Here is a 26,190-nt window from a genome sequence, read left to right as displayed (position 1 = left end):
TGAATCCCATTTTTACCCTCTTGCCCAGGCAGGATCTCTGATAGAAGAAAATATTGTTTGAAAATAAAGTTCAGGGTTGAGCCTGTTCTAAAAATGTCATATTCTATAGAGCTGTGATGTTCAGCTTTCATAGCCTGCCCGTGCCCCCAAGATGGTTCTGAGAGTTAGATCTTAGGCCTGGAGAAATGGATACAGAGGCGAGTCTCAACTCTGCCACTGGCTAATTATACAACCTTAGTCAGTTAATTTAACCTCAGCAAGCCTTGGTCTCCAGATCAAAAAAGAAAGGTATAACAGGCTCCTCTGCAAATGTTTTGTGATGCTTGAGGGAGAACAAGGTATTACCTATCACACTGCTGGTCTCTTGTGACTTTGGGGTACAAATGGTTTCTGTGAGTGTTCTGGTAAGTACGTTGAGCGAATCCAGGAACACAGACTGACCTCTGGCCACTGCATTTCTTGCTGAGGGGGACAGCTCTCAGAGTCAGTTTCACAAATCATGGCTACAGATACCCTTTGCTTTAGGCATGCAGGCTTTTATGTCACTCTTCAGCATCTTCCTGCCAGCCACAGCAGTCGCTGCCTCTGGTATGTATGTCATTCATGCCTGCTGCAGTTTCACTTTTGTTGACTGCAGATAACGATCAATAGTGCTCCTAGGAGTACTAAACCAGTACAAAATGGCAGATCAGTGCCTAATAGTGATAATAAAAAAGTTGCCTCATTAAGAAACCTAAAAGTGTGCCTTGGAAGCCATAAATTATGGACTCATTCGTGGTTTTAAACATGTATGACCTATTGCTTTTGGAGCACTTGGAACCTAATATTCAAGTCAGAGATGGGTCTGTCCTCTTCACAGTGTCTGAGATGTGTCTGTGCAAGCTTCTACCCCATGCACGCACTGGGTGAAGAGACATGCAGGACAAAACGAGAGGAAAATGGTCACACCGATGTTAGGAAAAGAGGTTACAAGTACACAGCTATTCTATTGCAACAGGGTCTGCTTGGTGTACGTGGCTCAGTAGAGGAAGCTAAAACTTCCTCTCAGTAGGAATCATAAGTGTCAGAACTACCTTGCACTGCACAATACGGCTTCCTCTGAAACCATCAGTAAGCAGAGGCATTGCAGACCTTTCTCAGCAGCAGCAGGCAGAGCATTATGAGACAAAGTATTGCAGATGCACATGTAGCTACATCACACAGCTACCTCCAAAAAAACCCCAGGGAAACTGCATGCACAGAGAGTTGTCTTTCAAGGATTCGTGAAACCTGGTTCAGTGGTATAGAAGACAGCATCTGACACAGAGCAACGTTCTCTCATGCCAGGCTCCTGGCTGTATGAAATTCCCTATGCGTGCTGTTTTGCTTTTAGGCTAACGTGGGTGTATGACGTGCTACCTTAGCAACAGCCACAAATGCGTGCTGCAGCTGTAGCCTTCTCCTCTTTGCAGGAGGAAGAGAACATGCCACGTTTTCTTACAGACAACACGACACACTGCACAGCTCGCCACAGTCCTGACCCTGTCCCTCAACACCTGCCTGCGGCTCTCAACGTGCTGGCACTCTGAGGGCAGATGCATGAGCTACAACTGAAGCAGGCATGTCTTCCCTACTACCCTCCTCTCCGGCCCGTTTTTTTCTGGCTTCCAGAGAACATTATCTGATACAGTCTGGCAGGAGCAGGATGAGCTGCTTCGTGCCAGCCCCCTCCGAGTTTTCAGGAGTCAGATGGCTTCCGCTACTCAAAGCTTTTTACTGAACTTGAATGCCTGGAGTGCTTTATGAATATCTGGAGAAAACAAACACAGCAGTCAAGGCATCGCTATCCATTAATCACTTCAGGAGGGCTGAGGAAGAATTTTAAGAAAACAGTCTCGGAAAGCAGGGGTGGTGGGGGAGCGGGGGTGGTGGGGGGGTGAACATCACCTAAGGCAAGATTAACGTTGCAGCTAAAAAAAAAAAAAAAAAAGACCACGTGGGATATAAAAAAATACAGAAACTCAGTTTCTCTCAGAATTTTGATTCTGCCCTGGCTTTCGTCCTCTGTTGAACTTTGGGGCTTGTAAAAATACACACACACGTGTGTGTTCCCCAAATACATGTAGCAGTCCTTTTTTTACTGCTTCTCCAACCCTTGTGCCTGAGAACAAAGTATGCATTCAGCGTGCAAGTATCTGTAGATCCAGAATTTTGCGACGATTCCTATCTTTAAAAAACTCTTATTAAAGTGGGATACGTGTGGAGAAGAAATTCCTTGAAGCACTGATGAAACAGTCAAAGGCGCATTTTTCCAGACACGGGAAGTAAAAAGGAGCCTCTATCCTCTTCTCGACCGAAGGGCAACAACAGACCGCTTGCAGCATTTGTGCCGTCTGTACAAACTTTACATTTCAGTCGTCCGGCCGAGGGGCCGGCCTCTCCCCTCCTTCCCTCCCTCCCTCCCCACCGCCGCTCCCGGGGAGCCGGGGCGGGCGGCGGGATGAGGCGGGCTCTGACTTCTTGCCACGAGTTCCTGTGCCGCTGGCCGGGGCCGGGTGCCCGCAGGGGCGGGAACGGCCGGGAGAACCGGCTTCTCCTCCCCCTCCCTCTCACAAACGCAACGTGACTAACGAGACGGGGAAGAGGGAAACCGAAAGCGCCGGCCGCCCGTCCCCTCCTCCCGCCTGGGGGCAGACAAGGGGCCGGGCGGGGCTTTCGGCGCTTCTGCCTGCCCAGGGGGGTTTCCGCCGCGTTCGGGATCAACGAATCGATCCGGCCGCCGCTTCGGGAAACGCTGCGAGGCCCCCCTCGCCGGCGCGTCCCCCTGCTGGAGGGCTCGGCGCCGTCCCCCCCCGGGCAGCCCCCGCCGTGCCGGGCAGCCATTTTATTCCGCCCGCAGCCAGACGGCGGCCTGCGGCTCCCTGCGCGCGGAGGAGAAACCACGCGAAGCATCACGGCGCCAGGGCTCCCGCAGCGACGGGAAAACACGCCCCGCTCGCTGCCGAAAAGACAAAAAGCGGCTCCGCGCTGCCGGAAGGGAGGAAGGGCGCGCCCCGCACGTCCCCGCACCGCCCCCCGCCGGGCTCCGGCCGAGGGGCGGGGCTCCGGGCTCCCAACCGCCGCCGCTGCAGCCAATCAGCGGCAGGAGGACGCCCCCCCCCCCCCGCCCCCCTGCGCGGCCCCGCCCGCCCGCGCGCTCCCGGCTGCGGCGCTGCGCTCCCGAGGCTGCCGGGCTGTGTGGCCGCCGCTCGCCTCGCCGTCCCCCCGCCATGTGGCTGCTGCCCGCTTGGGCGCTGCTCAGCGCCCTGGGCGCCGGTGAGTTCTCGCCGTCCTTTTGGCTTTTTCCTCCCCCCCCCCCCTCTCCCCCTCGTCGTCCTGACCCCTGCAGCCCTGCCCGCCGCGCCTTCCGCCCGCCTCGGCCCCCAGCGGGTCCTGGTGCGGGCGCCCCGCCGGTCCCGGCAGCCGGGCCGGGCAGGCCGCGGGGGGCGAGAGGCGGCGGGAGGGCAGGAGGGCACGGCCGGCTCCCCTGGGCCGCGCAGCCGTTGGGCGCGCGGGGACGGGGGGACGGGGGGGGGGAGGGGCGGGTGCCGCCGCGGCGGGGAGGGGAGGGGGGGGCGGGGCGGGCACGGCGGGAGGCGGCGGGTCGGTCAGTCTGTCGGTCCGTCCGTCCGTCCCCCCCCCGCCCCCGGGCGAGGCGCCGCAGCGACACCGGGCGTGCAGCTCCCTCTGCCCCCGCAGCTCCCGGCTGGCGCGGGTGGCCGCCGAGCGGCGAGGGTGACGGCAGGCGGGCAGGGAGCTGCCGGGCTGCAGCTCGCCGTCCGCTGGCGGGGGTGGCCTCCCGCCCTGCCGCCTCCCCCGTGCCCCCCGGGGTTGGCAGTGGGTTGCCTCTTGCAGAAGCTGCGGGGTGGGGCGGAGACGCCGTGACCGGCGCTGAGCTTCGTGTGCTGCCTTGGAGAAACAGCGGTGTTTGTTTACGCTGCTCGTCAGCTGTAGGCTTTCTAGGCTTGAAGGGGCTTCTTGATCTTAAAAAAGAAAAACAAACTTCGGGTGCCATTGATACGTAAATGACATCTTGCAATCTTAACTTCCTGGTTTTTGTGTGCTTTAAGAAACTCGGTGGGGAGAGGGAGAGTTAAAAAATGTACACCACTTCCGCTGATGTGCCAATTCTGGATTGTTCTGCTGTCCATAAGCAGCACATCTAAACAGCAAGTATCTAAATTCATGTTCCTAAGTTAGCAGTAGACTGGCTTAAATGCTGGGTGCCCTAGCATGTTTTGTAGACAGTGAGAAATGCAGGTGTCTGTCAGGTACAACTGCCGAGTATAGGTAGTTTTGCCATCATGTGCCGTGCTCCTGATTGTGTACTGTGTATGTCAGTTGAAACAACCTTTCTGTTGCAGCTTCATGACTGCATAGTCTTCAGAAGCAGGCCCCCCAAACTGCTTAGTGTAAGGCTCTAAAATTGTTACCTTTATGTGACGCCTCTAAGCTGCTTATCCTTGAGAAAGTTTGAGGCTAAGAGCCCCCCTGGAAGTCTGCTGCCTTCAGGATTTGAGAACCGTTGCCAGCTTCCTCATACCACAAGAAGGTTGGAAGTTGACAGCGGAAATATCATCGGTAGTAAGCAGTCAGATCCCCTTTAGTGAGACAGCAGCCACACAACCCGCCCTGCTAACACCATCAGATTTGCAGAGGACAGAACCTGCAAATACTTGTCTGTGTGCTTCTGCTGGTGTCTGTCTGCAGCCTCCTTGTTATTTCCCCAGCACTGTCTGCTGGTGGAGCAGTTCACATGAGTACTTCTTAATTGGCTTCAGGCAAAATATGCCAGCTCTCATAGATTACACAGCGGCAAACTGGTGGAATCGGTAATTTACAACTCCCTGCCATTTTGTGCTAACACTAGTGAGAAAATCATGACCAATTTGTTTTAATTCCTTCAAGATGGTTGTACTTTTTTTGCTTTGGTAAATATTTGGCAATATAGTTGCTTCCTTTCTCAGTGATGGAGCCAGTGAAGGTGTGTAACTGTGCTAGCTCTAAAGGAGGGAGAACCCAAACCACCACACAAAACTCAAACCCTATCACTCAGAAACCTTTTATCATGAGGTAGTATTAAAATAAACCATGTGTGAAATTTGTTTCGGGAAGAACCACTGAAGCACTACAGCTTTTAACTGTGCTTTATTTTCCATTAGTGCATAGGTTGGGGGTTGGGTGCAGTTGCCCTTTGTTCTGCTTTTGCTGCTTTTTATTTTTTGAGGTATAGTTTAAAAATGCAACACAATGAGTAAACCAGAGAATAATTATTTCCTCGCTGTTAAGTGGTGTTCTGCATAATTGCGTATTTAGTCAGTTCATTACAAGCTTTACATATTCAGAAGTAATCCAGTGACTTTTGTGAGAATATTAAATCAATGTTTCAAGGGTGACTGCTTTTAAAATTTGATTTGAGACTGTTGCTTTGAAAAAATTGAGCTATTGCAAGTAGTGACACAACTTTTACTGTTTTCCTTTTTTTCTCCTCCTTCCCCCTCACTGGAATTTGTCATCAAATACATAACACGATTTTTGAGCAGATTTAGACATTGAAATACCAGTAGTGCCTCTGAAGTCACTGGAGCTACCCCCAGTTTTTAAGTCTTGTGTGCTTACAGTATTAGGGGTTGTGGTCTTGTTTTACAGTACATATCTTTTCCCTTACTTGGTTTTATTAGGTGGATATAGTCAAGCCACTGGGAAGCAATGACTACTAGGACAGCTATTAAACTAAGTTACAATTTCACACAAACAAAGAAAAATATAGAAAATATAGGATTCAGAGCCTTCATGTTTTGCAGTCAAGTTAATTAACCTCTTTCTGGTTTCTGGTGTAATTTTTAAATACAAATGTTAGGATTTTTTATATTTTCAGCAATTGATAAATGGGTCTTCATTTCAGAGCAAAACTTGGCATAGGGTTTAGGTCTTTCTTGGAATAATATTTAGTCATTGCTCCTGTTTTAGAACTGTGGTGCGATGTGGGAGAGAAACGGTAAAAAACAGCAGTTGTAACGTAATCCTGTGTGATGTTGATTTTTCATTACCTGCGTTGAATGCCATTGTTAGTAGCGTTAATCACAATAATTTATAAGACAGGACATTTGTTTTTATGAAGTCTCCATTTTGAGTTCTACTGTATATACGCTCAAAAACTAAGTAAGTAATAATCTTATTTACTGTATGGTATTGTATATGGACTTCCATCAGAAGAGTGGAGAGAGAATTTACAAGAAACGATCAAAACCTGTGGGCATTTGGCTCCACCTTCAGAGATAAGGAACAAATGACAGAGCTTCGTTGACTAAGCTGCCTTGCCTGCCTTCTTTAGTGAACTGTAAAGAATGTTTCTGTGGAGCTGATGCCTGGACCCCTGTTTTTAGATACCCATGTGATCAAAATTGCAAAAATTTGATCAGTGGGACAACCTGTGGTTGATGTTATGTGTATGCTTTGCAGAAACCAGTCATTAATGCAGTATTTCTGCATATGGCATTTTAGGGGAAGTGTCCAAGTCAATGGCAGCCCCAAGTTTTATTACCTTTTTTTTTTTTAATATAAATTTATGATAGGTTATGGTATCTATACAGTAAATGTATATGAGAATGGCTACGTCTTTGTATAGGGGAGCTATAATAATACGTTTTTTTCCTTGTTACTCTGTTAAAGCATTCTTGTTTTGGGGGAGAGTTTGTTTTGTTTTCCCAAGTTATGTGTTGTAATTAATTTTCCTTTCTTGCATATTAAGTAATAATTCTGAATGTGTCAATTTTCATTTTTCTTTATAGGTTCTGCCCAATTGTTATTCAATGTGACAGACTTTGTTGAAAGAACTCAGTGTAATAAAACTGTCATTTTACCTTGCTGTGTGACTAATCTAAAGGAAAACAACACAAAAGTCATGTTTGTTACCTGGAAAAGACAAGGGAAAGTAATTTTTTCTTTTGATGGAGAAAAAAATGAATTCTACAGAGATCAAATGGTCCCATCAGCTAACTTAGTATCTGAGGCGAATTTACCCAAGGGTATTGCCTCTCTAACAATTAAGAGTGCGGAAGCGGAAGCCGGAAATTACAGTTGTCAAGTAACAGAATCAAACAGAGAAGGAGAAACAAGAGTTGAACTTAGAAACCTCACAGGTGAGTTGCCTGCCATTGTTTAGAATCTTTTGGGAGAGAAAACAAGCAAAATGTTATGGGAAGGGGAACAATAACAAATATGACAATTTATTATTTAAATTGAAAATACAAAACCCAAATGAACCAGGCCTTCTAACTTGAATGCTAGTGTGAGTTATTTTGGATTAAGTTACAGGCGAGTGCTTCATTTGGAAAGATCCAAGCCCATTTTTTCATTCTGTAATAATGTCTGAAGATTGCTCATCTAATGCAGTAAAGCCTGTGCTTTCCTACATCTTTTGGATTTAGTTGGTGATATTTTTAACAAGCTCATGATATTAAGTTACATACTGAAACATCTTTATATCTTTGTAATATTGGGATGTATACATTCATCACAGTGGCTGTAGAGAGTTTTTCTTTGAAGAAATGCATCTTGCAATACTTAACTATGCTGGAAAAATTGCAGATAGAACTAGTTTAAGAACTCTGTAACTTGATCTGAAGGTGTGCAGTTTCCAATGAGGTTGTCAGTGCTTGTTGCTAGATCGTCACTTGTTACGATTGCCTAGCGTTAAATGTCTTCAGAAGACAATGTTGAACTAAAATTACGGTGACTAAATGATGAGTTTCTCATTCAGTGAGCCATTTTACCTTATCTTGTCAGACGCAGCTCATGTGCTCTAGTGCCTCACTTAATGGGGTCTGCTGTACATGTGCAGTCTGTGTAGTAAGTAGTATGGAGAAGTGAGAGCTTCACTGAACATGTGTGTATTGTTAACTGATCTGCACAGGAGACTTGCTTCTTGCTTCTGGAAAGCTGCTAAGAAGCACTGAATTTGTCATGTATGTCTGACACATGGAGTCTTACTGTGCACTGTAGAATTGTCCTTCAGTGTTTTTGCATTTGTCATGAAAATATTTATGAAGCTCAAACAGGTATGTCCTGCTGTTTAATTTAAACTGTGTAATTCACAGTTGGGCCTCGTTACTAACGTAACCATATACATTGCAAAACAAATATGATCCTGAAGTGGATTAAGAGGGGCACAGCCACTGAAAGAGAGAATGCTACAAAATCGTTCTGTTATTAGAAAAAAAGGGAGTTGTAGGTAGTTTCCTTCCTTCTTTTACAACTTCTTTCTCACTCAAACTTTTTCAACTGTTTTTGCTATTCAGTGTTAAGCTCTAGAAGAGAAAACAAGGCTTGAAAGTGTAGTAGAATTAAGTCTCATTTGCAAGTTTTATAGTTTTCTTTTTACTTTATCTGTTTTCAGAATTTTGAAAGCAGGACAAAGATTTCAAAGGAAACTGATGACATTTTTCTAATTTCATTTTCTAGTTGTCAGTTGCAACGAGGAAGGTACACCAGCACCAAAGGAAAAATGTGGTTAGTGAAGAATTTATAGTTGCAAGGTCACAATAGTTTTGAGAGTATATGCTAGAAAATTTAAAACTTTGTTTGAGGGTTTAGCTGAAGGTAAAACAGTCTCTTATTCTCTCTACATTCTGCATCGTTTTTTGTTGTTTGCTTCATGCTGAAGTCCTAGCAGATACCAGGCTTTATGGCTGCTTCTTTCTGTTTGTAATACCTGGTAGTGTCATCTGGAAATGCTACAGAGGAAGTGAAAACTGCTTTAGAGTATCTGCTTGCAGATACTCTCAGTTTATTCTTGGTTACATCAAACAGCACTGCTGGGATTTGCCTGTATAATTTAGCTTATCTAGAGAATGGCATCTATGCATTGAAGTTACCATTTAATATTAGTTGCCTTTTTGAAAATACAAATGAAACAAGAAACCTCCTTTAAACAATTCATTAAATTAGGCTTCTTTTAGTGGTAAGGAAGTTGGCAGATAATCCTCCATTTCTCTGCCTTTAGTATATTTTGTGATTGCCTTGTGTTTGTGTTGTAACCTTGTGGGGGGTGATGAGAGGGAAGAGGAGTATTTGAATTTAAAACTATCCTCAAGGTATTTACTTGGCTTTTTAAGTCTGAGGACTTACTACTTAATTCTCTTTTCTGGAGCTGTAGATACGGCTTTTAAATATGGAGAGTAAGTGGAAGGAGTATGCATCTAGATGCAGATCAGAAATTTCTTCAGAAGCAAGTGTGCAAGCTTGCACAGCAGGAAGTATAATGTAAGAAATGGGGATCTTGGATTTTGATGCATGAGTCTAAATGAAGTTATGAGAAGAGATGCAGGGATCAACTGTATTTTATAGTTCAGTGGAGATATTTATCAGAATTTTAGTTTGGAAGGTGGCTTACATGGTCTTTGAGTACCAGTGACTGAACAGCCTTAGGCATCCCAAGATGCAGGTGGGGGAAAAGCTAAATGGATCATGGTTGGAAGACCTAAAGGAAAATGTATTATTTCTAAAATTGACAAAGCAGTGTTTCCTTCTCACTCAGGTTACCTTCAATATGCCTTATCACACACCTGGATTTGTCAGGAATTGTAGCAGTTGGAGGTAGAATAGAACAGCTGGGGAAGCATTAAATTGAACTTTTCATATCTTGCCCAGTTCCCCTGCTTACCTTAAATACACCATTTTTTTTCTGATCTGCTGTGCTGTTTGTAGTTCCACAAACTAACTAGCTTGTGCTGCCAGACAACAGCATAAATATATCCTCTGCTGCAATGGAAGGTAAGACTTCCAGTTTGGAAAATGTTACAGTAGCTAGAAATACTGAAGAAGAAAAAAGAAGAAAAAAAAAAAAAAAAAAGTCACACACAAGATGAGAATGAGAAATAGCTTTCTTAGCCTATGTGCTGGTGTTGGCTGGGATAGAGTTAATTTTCTCCATAGTAGCTGGTATGGGCCTGTGTTATAATCCACAATGCAGAGATGTTTTCGTTACTGCTGAGCAGCGCTCACACAGCATCAAGAACTTTTCTGCTCCTCACCACCCCCGCCCCCCGGCGAGGTGGCTGGGGGTGCACAAGGGGTTGGGAGGGCACACAGCTGGAGCAGCTGACCCCACTGACCAAAGGGATATTCCATAATATTTTATATTGTGCTCAGCAATAAAAGCTGGGGGAAGAGGGAAAAGGGGGAACGTTAAGAGTGATGACGTTTGTCTTCCCAAGTCATTGTTAGGTGTGATGGAGCCCTGCTTTCCTGGAGATGGCTGAACACCTGCCTGCCATGGGAAGTACCAAATTAATTCCTCCTTCTGCTTTGCCTGCATATGCGGTTTTTGCTTTACCTATTAAGCTGTCTTTATCTCAAATTTTATCACTTTTCTGATTCTTTCCTGCATCCCACTAGGACGGGCTGAGTGAATGGCTGTGTGGGGCTTAGTTGCCAGCTGGGAATAACCTATGATAGCCTATTATATTATAACTCTTAATGCTAACTATAGCATATGTTATTGAACAATCTAGACCATAGCCTGAAAGGAGGAAAAAAATGTAAAGCTAATAATGTCAGTTTTTGTTGTCTTCCTACCATTTTTCTTTGTTTATTCTCTAGGGTCATGGTTTCTTCTAGTGGAAAGGGCTCTCATCATAGCATTGCTGTTCTTAGTTATTATTTTGTGTTCGGCTCAGTTTATTGCTATTGGTAAGTATTGACTCTTTAATTCTTTGCAATTACTGATTTGTCCTAAAATCACTTGTGTAAAGACATCAATGTAAGATGAAAGATAGTGTTTACATCTAAAAATTGTCCAGTAAAATTGATCCTGATAATAAACATCTGCTTTGTCAAATAACTTGATGTTTGGTTTGCTGTGGAATCCTCTGCTGTCATCCACACTGTGAATTTCTGGGCTTTCTTTTGGCATAAATCAGCTAACATGACAAAAGTGTTAAGTTGTGTACACTTCACAAGGTAGTTCCTAATAAGCACTATCACTTACAGACTTGGTCAGTAAGAGCACGCCAAGCTACCCTCTTCATGTGCTGCATAGTGGTCTGTTTCCTCTTCAATAAACCTTGCACTTAAGTACACATAACATACATATTTGGTATCAAACTATGAAAACACTAGTCTGGCGTAGCATTTGCAGAGTTTAGCACCTTTTAACTGAAAAAAAAAAACAACAACAAACAGCAAAACAACACCACAACATGACCTCATCAAAAAGATGTGTGTTTTGAGGCTTCAGTGTGCCACATGGTGCCCCTGTCATGCCGTGTGGATGCAGGCACCATGTTGAAGGCGGTGGAGCCCTAAGCAGTGGGATCTTGGCCAGTCTGCTCTGTTTGCTTGGAGGTCAGGAGTTGCTTCCTGGGGTAAAGTTTTTAGCAGCTGTGTGTGTTCATAGACAGTGCTATGATGTGCAGCCCAAAGGGCCTGTGTTCAGATCTAGTCTGCCGTGTGGTGATACTTCTACTGCCAGAAGTGTTGCAAACAGTGAGGTTTTTTGCATGTGTAATTTATGAGGGGTATAACTGATAATTTCTACTGTCGTTGGTTAGAGCAAGGAAGCTTCTCTGTTGATTCTCCATGGTATTATTGAGTCCTGAGAAAAAGAAATACTGTATTTTATGGTCATGAAGTCAGTATCAGAGAAGGACGGTGCTGTCTTTGTAGTGTAAAATTGATCATTAGTCTTTCAGCAGCTTTACTTACAATTTAACACCTACTTCAATTATTTTGTTAAATTATTTTAGAGGCAATACATTCACCAGTATCAGACATCCTTAGGTGTTCTTTATATACTGTTGTCCAACATCTATGCAGTGTAGAGTGTGCTTTGTGTCCTGGTCTTTCAGATAGTTCCCTGTGCTGCAAGTTTTCATCAGTACTTGAGTTTTTTCAGCCTTTTTCATTTTGTAGACTTCTAAAAAGTTAAAAAAGTCTACCTAAGTGTAGAGTCCATAAGAAATGCAAAGAAATCACACTCAGAGTGATTTATCGTAATCACAGATATATTCAGCCATCTATCTATATATAATTCATTACCTTTTCATGAAGCTCTGAAAGTAATATGTGACTCTTCCAAGGTCCTCCCATGGTCAGAATTAAAACTAATTATTTTTTTATTATTATTTCCATAGCATTAGACCCCTGAGCTTCATTATTGTTTATAATGGTTTAGGAGTATCTGATACATTAAGGAATTGTCATTGTCTTACATTTGGAGCAGAACTTGAACATTTAAAAATGTTCAATTAAAAAAGCCTTTTGATAGGAAAGTAATAATTGTCCTGAAATAAGGATGGATACATCTATGGAGAAACACTGTCATTTTACAGGAGTAAGTTGAGCCTGCCTGGGTTTCTTTTGAATCTCCACACTTTAATGCAAGATCTGTGTCTTCTGTGGGGAAAAGTAATCATGCTACCTCTAACTTAATTAATGTGGGTATACTCACTGTTTGTTTTTCTTCATTTTTTGTGGGGAGGTTGTTTCCTGGAATTGGTACTGTTTTAGTTAACCTTTGAATCCAGCAATGCTACAGTATACTTTAAATAGTTTGTTAAACTGGACATTATTTTTCTGTGTAACACCTAGGAATGTGTTTTCTTGGGTTTGTGGTGGGGTTTTTTTGGGGATGAGTGTTTTGAGGTTTTTTGTTTGCTTTTCTTGGTGGGTTGGTTTGGATTTTTGGGATTTGCTTTTACAGGGTTTGCTTTTAGGATTTAAGTATAGTATATCCATTACATAGTTTTGCCTTTGTGACTTGCTTTCCTTATTTGGCATGTTTATAATATGAAAAAACACGCTTCTCTTATAGATATGCAGGAAATTTTTACTATTACTACTATTCCAAATCAGTTTTTGGTTTAAGTGGCAGTAGTCCTTGAGAATATGACTGGGGTCCTATTGTGTTAGGCAATGTGAATATAATGAAAGACAGTTTCAATTACAAGAGAGAGTATTCAGTAACTCTTTGATAAGATACCATGAAAGATTTTGTTTTATGTACCCTCTGAAATATTTACCTCATGGTATTTTTTGTGCTACTGCATGTAAGTAGAATGCTAATTCTTTATATGCTCCTTGTTTTTATTTTTAAAGGTACTTCCAATATTTATTCTCTGTGATTTCCAATTTCAACACCTAACAAAACTATTGGTATATGAGTTTTCAGGCTTGCAGAAAGAACTGCTGTTGTTTGTGCCTTAGTTTTAGCAGTCTATAAGACAGAAGCAAACACAGTTTATCATGATGTTGTATTTGTTCCGTTCCTTCTTTTCTAAAGACCACTGAAGTGCTGCTGCTTTGAAAACCTCCCCTGGAATCAACAATTTCTGGGATGGCAGCTATTTAGCAGTGCAATTTTACTGAAAATTAGTTTTATCTATGGCACCTGAACGTATGGGTCATGCCATATCTAGTAATTTTTGCAGTGTTCTAGTGAGATGGGAACATCATTCTGTTCCCATGGGCACAGAGTTGTTATGTCTGAGCTCACAGAGTATCACGAGGAAGAGAATTAAACCTGGAATTTCTGAATCCCTGTCTGTCACTCACCCGAGTAACAAATTCACTGCAACATGATTTAAATGTCAGTAGTGCATCTGCTTGAATTAACCTGTAACATGTCTCAGTTATTAAAATAATGTATCACCTGAATTGTATAGAAGGTGAAATTAAGAGTTTGGCTAGAACACCAATGTCAGGTTTCATTTATCTGAGTAGATCATATTAACCATGTCAAACAATAAAAACAAACAAAATCTCAGTAGTACTAATAGTTCTAATTTTTAGGTGCTTGTTTCTTTGTTTAGGACAACAGTCCTAATGATAAAATCTGTTTATTTTAGTGAGACAATCTCTGTATCTGAATGTTTTCCTCTCTCTTTGTTTTGTCTTTAAGCATTAAAATATGAAATTGTAACTCAGAAGAAAATGGCCATTATTGTAGCAGGTATCATCTTCACAGTTGCTGCTGTTGTAGGCACTGTTCTTTTTGTTCAAGGTAAGTATATTAAAATTGCTTTCCTAGTTTAAAGGAATAAAAGCACATTAATCTCTTCATGCAGTAGTATGGAAGTTAGTACTACCTCTTAATTTTCGTCTACTAATAAAACATAGAACACAACATTGTGTTTGTCAGACCCTCAGATGATCATAAGGAGATACAGACTCCAGATTTATTTCTATCTTCTGTTCTGCTGCAGATATTAGGGTGAATGTTAGGGGCTAGGGAGTGACTTCTTGTGCTTCACTGGGATTTTTTTCTGGACCCTAAAAACTTGATGATACTAATAATACAATTTTGTTGCTTTGTGTTTTATTCCAATCAAGGATTTCTATTTTACTAATTTCTATACAAATGTTTGCAGATGGCTACACTGCACAGAATCAAGCTGGTCTTGGCCTAATTGTTATCCCTTCTGTGATTTTGGTGCCACTCCAATACTTGATGTTTCAAATTGGTGAGTATTTGTTTCTTTGCTAGCTCAAGAACGTACTGTGATAAAAACTGAGCTCTCTTTCCACCTCACATAATCTATGTACTCTTTTCCATTTTTATAAATCAGTGCTATGATAGTGTCCTGGATTCCTGACCTTCCTAGTATCTCAAAACAAAATACTTAACCTGTGTTTGTTTGGCTAGGTTGCTTCAGGGAAGAAGTATAAGTTAATGAGATTTAGGGCAGGACATCTGAGTGATTCCTATTCTTCCTTCCTGGGTCTTGGGACTGGGATGAAGAACTAATTATAAGAATGTATGTTTCACTTTTTCTACATGTGGTTATTTGTAATTTTTTATATATACATGTATTCTTATGTATATTTACACACAAGAGGTATAAGTGACTTGTGAGTTTTTTATTACACTGATGGGCTGAGCTTGGAATGTAGGAGAATCTGATCTCTAGTTTTACATGAATGATCTATCTTTTATGTTTCTGTAGTTAAACTTTAAACATTACGATTTTGCTTCTCTTTGTCTTTCCCAGTTTTTGATAGTCTACCACAAGCAACATATGCTCTGATAGGTTTGCAAATCCTTGGTTATATAATTGCTGTGGTTGGTTTTGCACTGTGTGTCTCAGGTAAGCAATCTATCTTCTGTAAAAGTGTCTTTTTACTTTTGTCTGCACCTGATGTTTGTTTATGTGTAACATTAAAATGCTGTGAAAATGGCTTCACTGCATTGAGTGTCAGCAAGTAACTTCTGTAAATGTATTTCAGAACTTCTGTGTAATGCTCTTTTGTCTGGTGAAAGAATAGCCCCAACACAGTATTACGCACATCAGTTTTATTAGTACGACTGCATCCAGTGTGACTGCATTCTATGAGAAGTTGTTTAAAAAAAATATTAATTGTTCTAATTTTGCAGTAGTTAGTGCCCTAAAGTCGCCTAAAACCAACACTGACTTTTATTACTGTACTTCTTACTGAGGCCTGGGGTATTTAGAAACTATACTAGAGTAATAATAATTTTCTCATGTTCAATTAATATGTAAGAAATACCTTGTTAATATCTCCACTTGTATGCAACTGATAACTTGAGTTCTTGGGAAACTAATACCATTGAAACAGTCTAAGAAGGCAAATGCAGAGACAGTAAGCTTGGAAGTGTTCTTGAATTTTTTTTAAGTCTGGTTGCAGCTGGCATGCTGTTTCAACACTGTGGAACAGTCACTCTTGTGAAGGAGCACCAATGAACACCGCATACAGTGGTACCCCTTATCCCTGCCTCTAACCCTGCCTTTGTCCCCTGCCCGCTTTCTCCTCTGCTGACCAGAAAACCCTACAGCAGAGAAAATTATCAATTTAGGACTAGGCATCCTTTGTAGTATGTTTAGTAGTAGAGTGCATACTTGTGTTCATTGGAAGCACTTTATACTCCTGATTTATTGTTTCATAGAGGCATTCTTCATTTTAGTTGCTTATTTGGTTGGAGATGTAAGAAAAACTATTTCTCCTTGAATCAGTTTATAAAGATTTGTCTAATCTGGGTGAAATGATAGATCTTCCAGTGGTGTTGTGCTTTGAGTGTTATTGTTTAGTATTTACAGAAGGATTTATAAGGAGCTCCCAAGCATTGTCAAATGTAATAGTAAACTGATGGGAGCTTTCTGGTAAAGCATTAATCCTCTCAAGTAATATGAAATGGAGGATGTATTTATTATACTCTTAAATGGAAAGCCTCCCTAGTTTTTTAGGGTGATCTTTTCAGAAGTCATATAAGGTAGATATTCTCTCTATCTCTGGCAATTTAGCTTAATGCCCCTTTCCTGTCAGCAGAAGTAGCACATCCCAGGTTGAGCTCACAGCTGCAATGGCTTCTGGACTCTGGAAACAAGGATCAGAGAACAAGAAGTTTCTGTAGTGAACTGTGGTTACATTGTATTAGTCAGTTTCTGCTCCCTGAAATCCCTGTAAATAAGGAGCATTCCTGTTAACTGTGGTGGTAACATTAATGTGTCACTTGTTACTGGTGGCACAGGTAACAGCATTCCTGTTACCATGCCTTAGAGCTACCTTCATATTCTGCTCCCTTCCCTTTTTTTCTTCTGTTTTATCAGTAACAGCATTGTATTTTGTAATCTAGTGCAATTACAGTTCAAAACAATTGGGATTGAAGATGTAAGTTTAAATTTGAAATAGAATGTTTTCTGTAGTATGCGTAAATAGAATAAATTTAAAATGAAACAATGTTGTCAACTGCAATGAATGTAGAGTAGCTAAACTTCAGTAGAATAGCACAGCTAAGCAGGATAAACCAGTAAATGTGTCTGTATCATTAGTAAGTATATACAGAAGAAGAAAGATGCAGAAGTAGTTTTGGGGTAGCTTTGAAACACCAGCTAATTGCATCTGCTTTTACCAGGCTTATTTATTTTGGTATTGAGTTATATCAGAAAATAAATGTGCTTTTACTTTGTCAGCTGATACAGTTTCTTGTATCCTATTTTTTGACAGCCTGTCCTCCATTACATGGGTCTGTTGTGATTGCTGGCTTAGCTATTATGGCTATTGCAAGTTTGCTTAGCCTGGCTGACATATTTATTATGGGTAAGTAACATTTAATAAACTACATTTTATTCTTTTTAGCACTGAAATATTGAGAAGAGCTATTTTCTCTTGTACTTTTCAGAGGCATACATCGCTTATTTGAACATAAGGTGTGATTTCATAATTACATATTTTTTAAAAATACTGAAAAATTATATATATTTGCTTTGTTATGGCCCGGGGGGGGGTTGTGGAATCTTGAATAAAGAAAATTACAGCTTATTATAATCAACTATCTTGAGATCAACACACCCAGATTTTTTAGTTTTTCAGCTGTAGGATAGATGTTGTTGTCTAAGCTCTGCATTTACACAGTTGGCTAGCTGAAGTTTAGAACGAAGGGAGCAAAAGGATTCCAACAACTCTATAGAGTGGGTATGGGGATGGTGCAGACAAAAGCTTATCAACATATTAATTTAAAGAAGCAAAATCTGCCTAGTGATTTCTGTTGGTTAGAGGTCAGTTAAAATAAGAGCAATTTGAATGGTCACCTTTCATTTTAGTGAATTCTAGTCTTTCTTATGCTGAATTTTAAAAGCCAGGAGCAGATAGTAATACTATGTTTTGGAAGGTGGTCTGTTCACCAGATCTCAAAGAGATGAGAAAGTAAAAGGTATAAAAGCTAGTCAGGCCTGCTAATAAAGCAAAAACCACAGCAATGCTGTGTGATTGGAATGCACTGCAGACATCTCTAAGCTGGCACACCACAGTATAACATTGTGTGGACTTTACAGCTTGGCTCTGAGAGCAGGGTGACTTTTTGAAGCTGTGCGTGAAGGCTGTTCCAACAGCTTCTTAGTCTGGATGCAGAACTGTGCAATTGAGGATATATTGCTTCCAGATTCAAGCTGCTGTGTATACAATCAGCGCAGTACCTAGGCTGCACTGAACTATGCTGTCTTCTAGGTTTAATATGTGTACACTGTGTGTGGGCATGGTCAAAAATAACAGAGCCTGAGGCAGGAAGGATTTCCATTAAAGAAGAACTTAAGGGTGGAATACCTAATATTTGATGCCTGAGATAGATGAAGATGAGTAAAAAATGTGATCTTTAAGCCTTTTGACAATGATAAAAGTAATTTTTATTGACTTTGCACTACTTTTATATATGGCTTTGATTCTGTGTGCTAATGGTCTGCATAAATATTGCATTTGTGGATTGATTATGCTGGCTGAAGAAATCAAATGTGACTGTTGGTGTAGATGCCAGCACACAAAATAAGCACAAAGAATAGTGTGTAGTGTAATTCATTTTTAGAGCTGAATTCACGAGTGAGACAATTCACAGATTGTATGTGATGAGATTATTCAGTTCGCAAACAGAGAGGGCTTAGAGGCTTGAAGAATTTGCAGATCATCATATTAAGTACTTCTGGATAGGGCAAGCTTCAATTTTGTGTGTTGCTACTCTTGCAAATTTTAGCACTAGATATTTTTGCTTGGTTGATTGTGACATCTATTCATCTGCTTGGTCACTTTTTTGTAATTATTCTAGGTTCCAGAATGAAAGATCATCCTCGTCCAGGGGTAAGCTTAAAATTAATAAATTTGGGGTGACTAGATGGCTCAGGGGATTGTAGTGAGATACTGAACCTTTCTTCAGTAGTTCGAATTCAGACCAGGTTGGTAGCAAGCAAAAGTTCTGGCTGTGTAACAGATGTCTAATGTTGAGTGAGTTGGTGGTCTTCATTGTCCCTATTGAGTGTGTCTATAGTACTGTAATTGCACTCTTACCGACCAGCTATTCTGACTGTTGTGCCCAAATGGAGTTTGAAGGGCTGTCACAAGAAGGTGGTTTGTGTGAAGGGAAGTTTGATGTTCTTTTAAAATGTAGTTTTTCTGACCTTGGTGAAAAAGATTTTTCATTAAGGTGAGTGTAGAATACAGTACCACTGAATTTTTTTATCTAGGTGGCTTATTACAAAGACTTACTTTTTTAGTTTTCCTGGGGTCTTTTACACAAGAACCCTTTAATATGCTCTTGAATTCCCAGCTATACAGGTGCTATAGCCTTGGTGGTTTTTTTACCTTCTTATTTTCCTGTAATGCCCCTTCATTTGATGAGACCATCTTAAAGCAGACTGTCTGTCCTTAGGTCACACAGAACAAATGGAAAAAGCACTTTGTTTTTTTTAAAGAAGGCTTTTCAGTCAGGTTTGTTTTTGGTGTTGTTTTTTTTAAATTCTAGAGTAATCATTCCTAAACCAGTAATTCTCATAGACTTGTGCAGTTCTTTTGAGTGATCCATTAATGTGAACTGCCTGATTTCTAGAGTTTTGCAGAAGCAACTAAAGATGTATAACTAGAAAATACTAAGATACTAAAAAATCCCATTAGGGCTGGCAGCCCTAATTTGAGACACATTTCCAGTTCTTTTTAGTCTACAGCCTGAGGCCCAACTATTAAAGAAAGATGGTTTCTAACAGTGGGGCAGGAGAGCTTATGCAGTTGGGACAACAGATTATTTAATCTTTTTCCTTTCCTTTTTCTCATCCATTTTCATTTTAAGGAATAGTATTTCAGAGGATTGGCCTCTTATGATGAAAGGAATATAAATGCACAGGGTTGAAAAGAAAAAAAAAATAGAGAGGAGATTCACAAAGTTCATTATATTATAACAATGACCTGAGAAGTGTGTTACAGATGTGCTTCTTTTAAAACACAATCTTGTCTTTAACATGCATGTTTACTTGTCAAATGGAAGCAAACAGGGCAAGAGGAGATCCTTTTTTTTTTAATCTTAGGTTTTGGTTGTAAATGAAATAGAAACCATCACAGTAAATAGCATTCTTTATGGAACTGTTCTCTTGATAACCTATTCTCTTCACAAGGCGATATAAAGAATAAAGAAATAGCCACAATTATGTACTAGTGAATGCTATGTTACTCTCTGAATTTGAGACAGGAATGAAATAAAAATAAAAATAAATTTTTAAAACTTGGAGGACATGTCTAAGGATGGACCTAGGATCTTGGAAATCTCAGCCACTAAAAAAACAGGTTTTGCAACTGCAGTTAGTGGAGGGTCAGATGCGGAGGAATTCAAGTGTTGTTAATTTGTGCCCATGAACTTATGGAAGTTATGGCAAGACCTAGTGGAAAAATTTGTATAGTACTTTGCTTGTTTCTGCCGAGGGCTACTCAGCATATATTCCTGTTCTTATATAAATATGTGTGAAGTAATTTTGAAAATGCATTTGGATTCTGTGTAATCTAAAGACTGTGTAAAACTCGGTGTTTAATTTTGACACTGGGGCACACTTACCAAATGATGCTTGGTATTTTCATGAATCTGAAGGGGAAAAGGTGCCTATTTCAAAATTTTGCATCTTAACCTTTCTGTAGGTTGTGTGTGTTGTTTCTGATGATGATCTGACTAAATGCACTACTATGGTGTATTTACTTTTGAGATTACATGTGATTGCTTGGCTACCTTATTTTTTTATTATGCTGCTGTATTTACTAACTGTTGGTCAAATCACAGAGCTAATCAAGTTAGGTTTCAGAGCTGAAAAGTAATATCTGCATGCCTTTTGCTGCCACCTAGAGGTATTTCTTACGACAAAAAATTTACAGTGGGGAAAAAATAATCTGGAATGCAGTTATTGATTGATTGATTGATTTTTTTCAGAACTCTAGTAATTAACTTTATTAACGTCCAGCTTTCTTCATTTCTGTAGAATCACTACTTACTGTATATGTCAATTAGAGTAATTTAACTGTGGCGAGCCAGAAGTAAACATGAAGGCTTTTTATACATATATATATTTTTAAATGTTTTGCAGAAAGCTGTAGAAGAACCACTAAATGGTAGGTGATATTCAAGGCTTATCTTCTAATTAGGGGATTAATTATGGAAAAAGGTTAAAAAATAATTATAGTTCTCAGTGCTGTTGCAGAGCACGCAAATAGCTTTTTGCCTGCAGCTTCAGACCCTTTGTTCCTCGCTACTGTGCTGGCTAGTGAGTGGCATTGTTTGACTGCTTTAGGACAAATCTAATATCACAGAGTATTGTATCCACCCTCTTCACTTTGCAAAAAGTCCCACTTCTAAGAGGATAAGAGGGACAGGTCTTGAAAGTTGATGTTAGTTCTTCTTCACGAGCATTTAACCTTGGTGGAATATTTACAGTTATAGCAAAATCTACCCTTGTTTTATGCTTTTGGTATTTTTGGTTGGGGAAACTACCATTATGCTAGGAAACTCTGGTAGTAGCTTAAGATGAGGGAAATTTATGGTGAGAAGGGAATGAATGACACTGAAATATTTGTAGTTTTCTGCTATTCTGTTCACTAATTGGCATGCTGAATAGTAGTTCTAACCTGAATTTTAGAATTAATCTGAATATTAATTACTAAGTATTTCTTGCTCTTTGGCTTATTACTAATCAATTTGCTTGGCTTTTAAAGATGCAAAAGGAGTGATGTTAGAGTGATGGTAAGTCCAAATATAACTCCAGATATTTATTTAAATTAACATGTATTTGGGGATTTTTAGAGTTACCCATTGCTAATATGGTGAATCCTGGAGGAGAGGTTTCAGGGCAGGTGCTGTTCTTAGTCAAATTATATTTCTTGGAAAAGAAAGAATACATATTTTCTGTAGCATACATAGGAGAAAAATGTGTATTTCTAAACAGTGAAGAGGATGAGTCAGAGAAGACTATTAAATAGTATGTTTCTGCTAAAATGTGTGAAGTAAAATAATTTGTGTGCTTCCTTTATGCTTATATAGTCTTTAAACTGCATGGACTGTTTCTTTGGTAGTGGGTTGTTGTTTTTTGAGGTGGTTTGTTTTTTTGTTGTTGTGAATATGGCTAAGCCTTCTCTGTGTCTCCTCTTTTAGACATTATTGAAGTTCTCTGGGTTTTGTTAGATTGTTTGTATTCCAAATATCACTCAATTTAGTATTTTCCAGGGTCAGACAGTCATGTTTAAAAGCAAACAGAACTGAAACACATCTTAGTAAAATTTAAGAACTGCTTAAGTAACTTCAACTGATTTTTGACGAGCCTGGGTGTTGAACTTTAAGATCTGAAGATACACTGTGCTTTTTGCCAGATCATTGTGTTTGATGTTTAAAAATCTACCAGATATTGTTAAAAAATATGTATGTTGCAGTGTCCTGGCTCACTATACAATTTCTTCCAATTTGCGATGTCCACAATGTTGGGATTAGTCCTTTCTGATTTTATAACCACCTGTAAGACTTCAACACTAACTACATGTAAATAAACTCTTCCCAATATACAGTAAGTGAGGGACTGCATTAACTTAGCCCAAAATTCCCACACTGGTACCTAAAGCAGGTAGCCAAGTTTGCAACAATTCTTAGTTCCCACTGCTCATATCTATCTGAAGAGTTAAAGTGTGCCTTGCCAGATCCTTGCCAGATTGCTCTCATTGAAGAGCTTAAATTTTAGATTAGATGTTCAAGTTTGAAAACAAAAACAGTATTTTATTGATTCTTTTCTATTCCAAAACTGTACTTCTTTTTCATGGAAGTATGATAAAAGAGCACTTGCTGATGCTGTTGATACTTCTGTTTCTTCCTGGAAACTGAGCAGTCATGTCATGAGGTATCACTACACTCTCAGCCTAGTACTCCTGCATCAAATTACAACAACATTTTGCTAGTCAGGATAAAGAATAAGGTCACCTGAAATCTGTTAATTTACTCAAAATGTTTTTATATCATGTCACTTAGCAAAGGAATGAATCAACTATGTGACAATAAAAAAGGTACTGTTTAGCCCTAATTGGAAGAGGGTTATACCAGCTGATTTTTAAAATGGTCTTCCTTACAAATACCTAGTACTGCTAGGTTTAGGTTACTTGACTACTACATGATTCATCCAAATATGCCATAGGATTATTGTCTGAGCCAAAAGGAATACAAGCAGTTCTGCAGTTCAAAGGACAACTGCCTTGGCATCTCATAAATGCATTAATAAACTGTATGCCGACTAGTGTAATCTGAAGTAGGAGGAGTGGAATGTAGGTCCTGCTTCAGAAGTGGCTGTTGCTTGTTCTTCAAGGCAGTGGTTTGAGATCAAGAAACAAATAGGTATTTGCCAGTCTGTTATATTCAGAACTGACCAGGAGATAAGGACAGGATCAGTACAGTTAGCACATACTGCTGAGGAACAAAGTAATGTTTCACTTGGAGATCCAATTTTAAAATAATTGACTGTTTCTTCTTGGGTCTCATTTAGGCTTATAAAAACCTGCCTCCTCTTCTAGTGCTGAGGAAGAGCTTCCAAAAGCACAGAAATTGCAAATTATCAATTTCATTTTGACTTTTGGGGGTTGTCTCCACTTTCTGACCTGAAAGATGGTTCCTAAAAATAACAGAAGGATTTACAGATAGAAAGCAAGGGCACTGACATGCAAGCTGGAGGCAGGAACTTTTTGAGCTGTACCTGCTTTCTACCTTAGCCTTCCCTTGAAAGTATACAGACACAGACACACACAGACACACAGACACACACACACACACACACACACGAGGGCATGAGTCAGATCCTGAAGGTTAATCACTTACAAAGTGGCATGTGAAGGTAAACCAACATTAGGAGTAAAGACAGGACACTTCGTTTCCATTATTTAAGTGTTAAGTGTACTTTCAAATTATAAAATAAAAAGAAGTAATCTTTTGAAGGTGTAACTTGGGTAGACAGCACAAAATGTTACTGTGCTTCCTGAACAATCATTTCTCTTTTAATTCCCAGAACGGCAGAGTTATGTGATATGTGAAAAGTACACTGTTGTTGGTACACCGTGGCCTTGAAGATGCACTACTCAAAGAGAAGAAATTCAGGAAACTAGTTGTTTTGCATGTGTGGCAAAAGTGCTTTTGATATAAATGATGTAATTTTATAGTCACAGCAGCTGTAGCAAGGAACATGTGTGCTTGCCCACATGTGATCATTATTTTCTTTTGTTATGGTATATTTGGTACAGTTGAGGGTGAGAATATAAAAAGCACTGTTTGCCCACTACAAGGTCTCCCTGCAGTAATCCTTAGTGGTATTATTTTCAAAAACTATAATTAGTCACTGCTTTGATAATGGGCCTGCTCAGCCCAAAGATTGCAATACCATGTAGACTATTGTTTTGTTTATTTGTGTGCATGGACAAGGTATGGTCATATGTCTATGATACAAGCAGGAAGTAGCGATTGTACAAACACTTCTGACAGTCAAACTTTTATAAAAAAAGCAAATTAAATGCTTATACACAATGTTGTGTAAGTACAAAGTTTACTCCCAGCTCTCCTTAAGTTATTAACTGAGTTCTCCTAATTCCACAAAACAATAGTACTCTTCTCCATGGCCAGTAGTCATGTATTCTCTGGTGACTGATATTTTAGTCCAGTGAGAGAGCTCTCCGTGCCTCTTCTGTATTCTTTGATGAAAAACTGCTCAGCTATTGGAGCCTAATTCAGCACTGGAATTACGGAGCAGAGCAGCTGGTAATTTTCATGCTGAATGTGGTTCTTCTGTGTGTTCATGTTGTGCGGTGTGTGGTACTGGAAGCAATTTCAGACTTTCTTAACACAGTGAATTTGTAAAACTCGTTGATGCTTCATAAAAATTGGAGTTATCCTATTTAATGTATTTTTTATCAAGTTTTAAAATCTGTTTTATTTAATGGAAGAAGGAGCTGTTCCATTTCTGACCCAAGTTTGTAATGCTGCCAGTATATCTCAAATACACAAAATAGACAATAAGAGGAGCCAATGAGAAGTGAGGAGGCTCATTTTCTGTATATATGCAAGAGGTACAGGTAAAAATCCATTTTCTAGGACTTGCACATTCCATGAGGTTTCACCATGTTTTACAACTGTTTTGAGAGTTGTTCCAATGTAGTTGGCTTCTCTTGGGCTTTGTGTATACTTTGTATACTTCATACTGTCTCCTGTTCACATTAAGGTAATATGTTTCAAAGGCACACATGGTTTTCTCCTTCTAACAATTAAAAAATTTGTTTGGAAAGCTGTTGCCAAACAATAATGTAATAAAATCCACATTTTAAAAGATTCTGAGTAATTTGGCAAGGCTTAGAGTTGGATGTTATGAACTAAGGTTTATATCCATGTTGTGGGTGCATGTTGCAGAGATTCAAGTCTGAGCATGTTGAGCAGCTCCAAGTCTCCATGCAGGCACCTTGCATCAAGAATATTCAACAAAATAAAATTGAGGTATCTGATTTTGCAATATGTACTCATAAACAGCCCTCTTGCTAGGGCTGCAGGACTGAACCCGTTAGAGCACCCATGGTCCAGCCCTCACTAAGATCAGTAGGACTGGCCACAGTGAAGAGGTTTAGTCATGTGATACAACATTTAAGAAGCACATAAGGTTTACATTTACTTTCATGCCTTCACTTATGTCAGTGGGAGTATTCATAGAAGGTTTGAGCTCCTATATATGAATCGTTTGGTAGAGATTTTTCCGTAATCTCAGCAACCTACCTAAAAATGGGAGATGACTCGCCATTTACAATGAAGTGTAAGAACTTACCGGATGAAGTACCACGCAGAGCTCCCTATTTATAACTAGTGATTCCCTCTGGCAAGTCAGAAGTTGAGCAGTCGAGAAATAAAAAAGAAACCCACTGGAATTCACTTGAGGTATTTTGCCTTATAAAATCCATAATGTACTACAGCTTAATGTTAATTTCTGTAAAGCAAACTGTAGTAGAACCTGTCTTTGTCACTGTGGGATGAGGCCAAACATTGCTGAAGCATGAGGAGCTCGAGGGCTGTGTATGGGCTGTAGAATCAATTGCCTCAGTAATGAGAGAAACCCACCATCCTGTTGTGTTAAGGGCTCTGCCCTGGATTTCTCGTGGGTACAAATTTAAAAGCAAGAGTTTAAAAAGTCATTGGTACACCCAGCCCATTCCCTCCAGGAGTCTTTAAACCAAAGTTGTTCACAACTGTTTGAGGCCATTTGTGTATGTATTTGTGTGTATATATAAATTATATAGACATTTTAAATATCTATAGATCCATAGTATTTACCCAAGAAAATGTTTTTATTTATGAAACATCAAACAATTTTGTAAATATTGTCCTAATATACTTCAAAAATAAAGTAATTTTAAGTTGTT

At 40.1% G+C, this 26,190-nt stretch overlaps 1 protein-coding gene across 6 annotated transcripts; it reads left to right on the top strand.

Annotated features, from left to right (window-relative positions):
• Positions 1–3,179: 3,179 nt before the first annotated feature.
• CD47 (CD47 molecule) lies at positions 3,180–26,190 on the top strand. Of its 6 annotated transcripts, XM_051619434.1 has the most exons (12): positions 3,180–3,294; positions 6,810–7,160; positions 8,482–8,529; positions 10,621–10,710; positions 13,919–14,020; positions 14,388–14,480; positions 15,009–15,104; positions 16,981–17,073; positions 18,569–18,600; positions 20,859–20,883; positions 21,484–21,511; positions 23,805–23,860. In XM_051619434.1, the coding sequence occupies exons 1-11, from the start codon at positions 3,249–3,251 to the stop codon at positions 21,507–21,509; spliced, it is 1,002 nt and encodes a 333-aa protein (XP_051475394.1). In that variant the 5' UTR covers positions 3,180–3,248; the 3' UTR covers positions 21,510–21,511; positions 23,805–23,860. The 6 variants fall into 6 exon arrangements, with proteins under 6 accessions (XP_051475394.1, XP_051475385.1, XP_051475405.1 ...); XM_051619425.1 differs by lacking the exon at positions 21,484–21,511 and having other exon boundaries at positions 23,805–26,190; XM_051619445.1 differs by lacking the exons at positions 8,482–8,529; positions 21,484–21,511 and having other exon boundaries at positions 23,805–26,190.

This window comes from Apus apus, chromosome 1 (genome assembly GCF_020740795.1).
Source record: "Apus apus isolate bApuApu2 chromosome 1, bApuApu2.pri.cur, whole genome shotgun sequence".
Lineage (NCBI taxonomy): Eukaryota > Metazoa > Chordata > Aves > Apodiformes > Apodidae > Apus > Apus apus.
The sequence above is the reverse complement of the archived record's forward strand: the minus strand, read 5'-3'. Positions and strand labels throughout refer to the sequence as shown.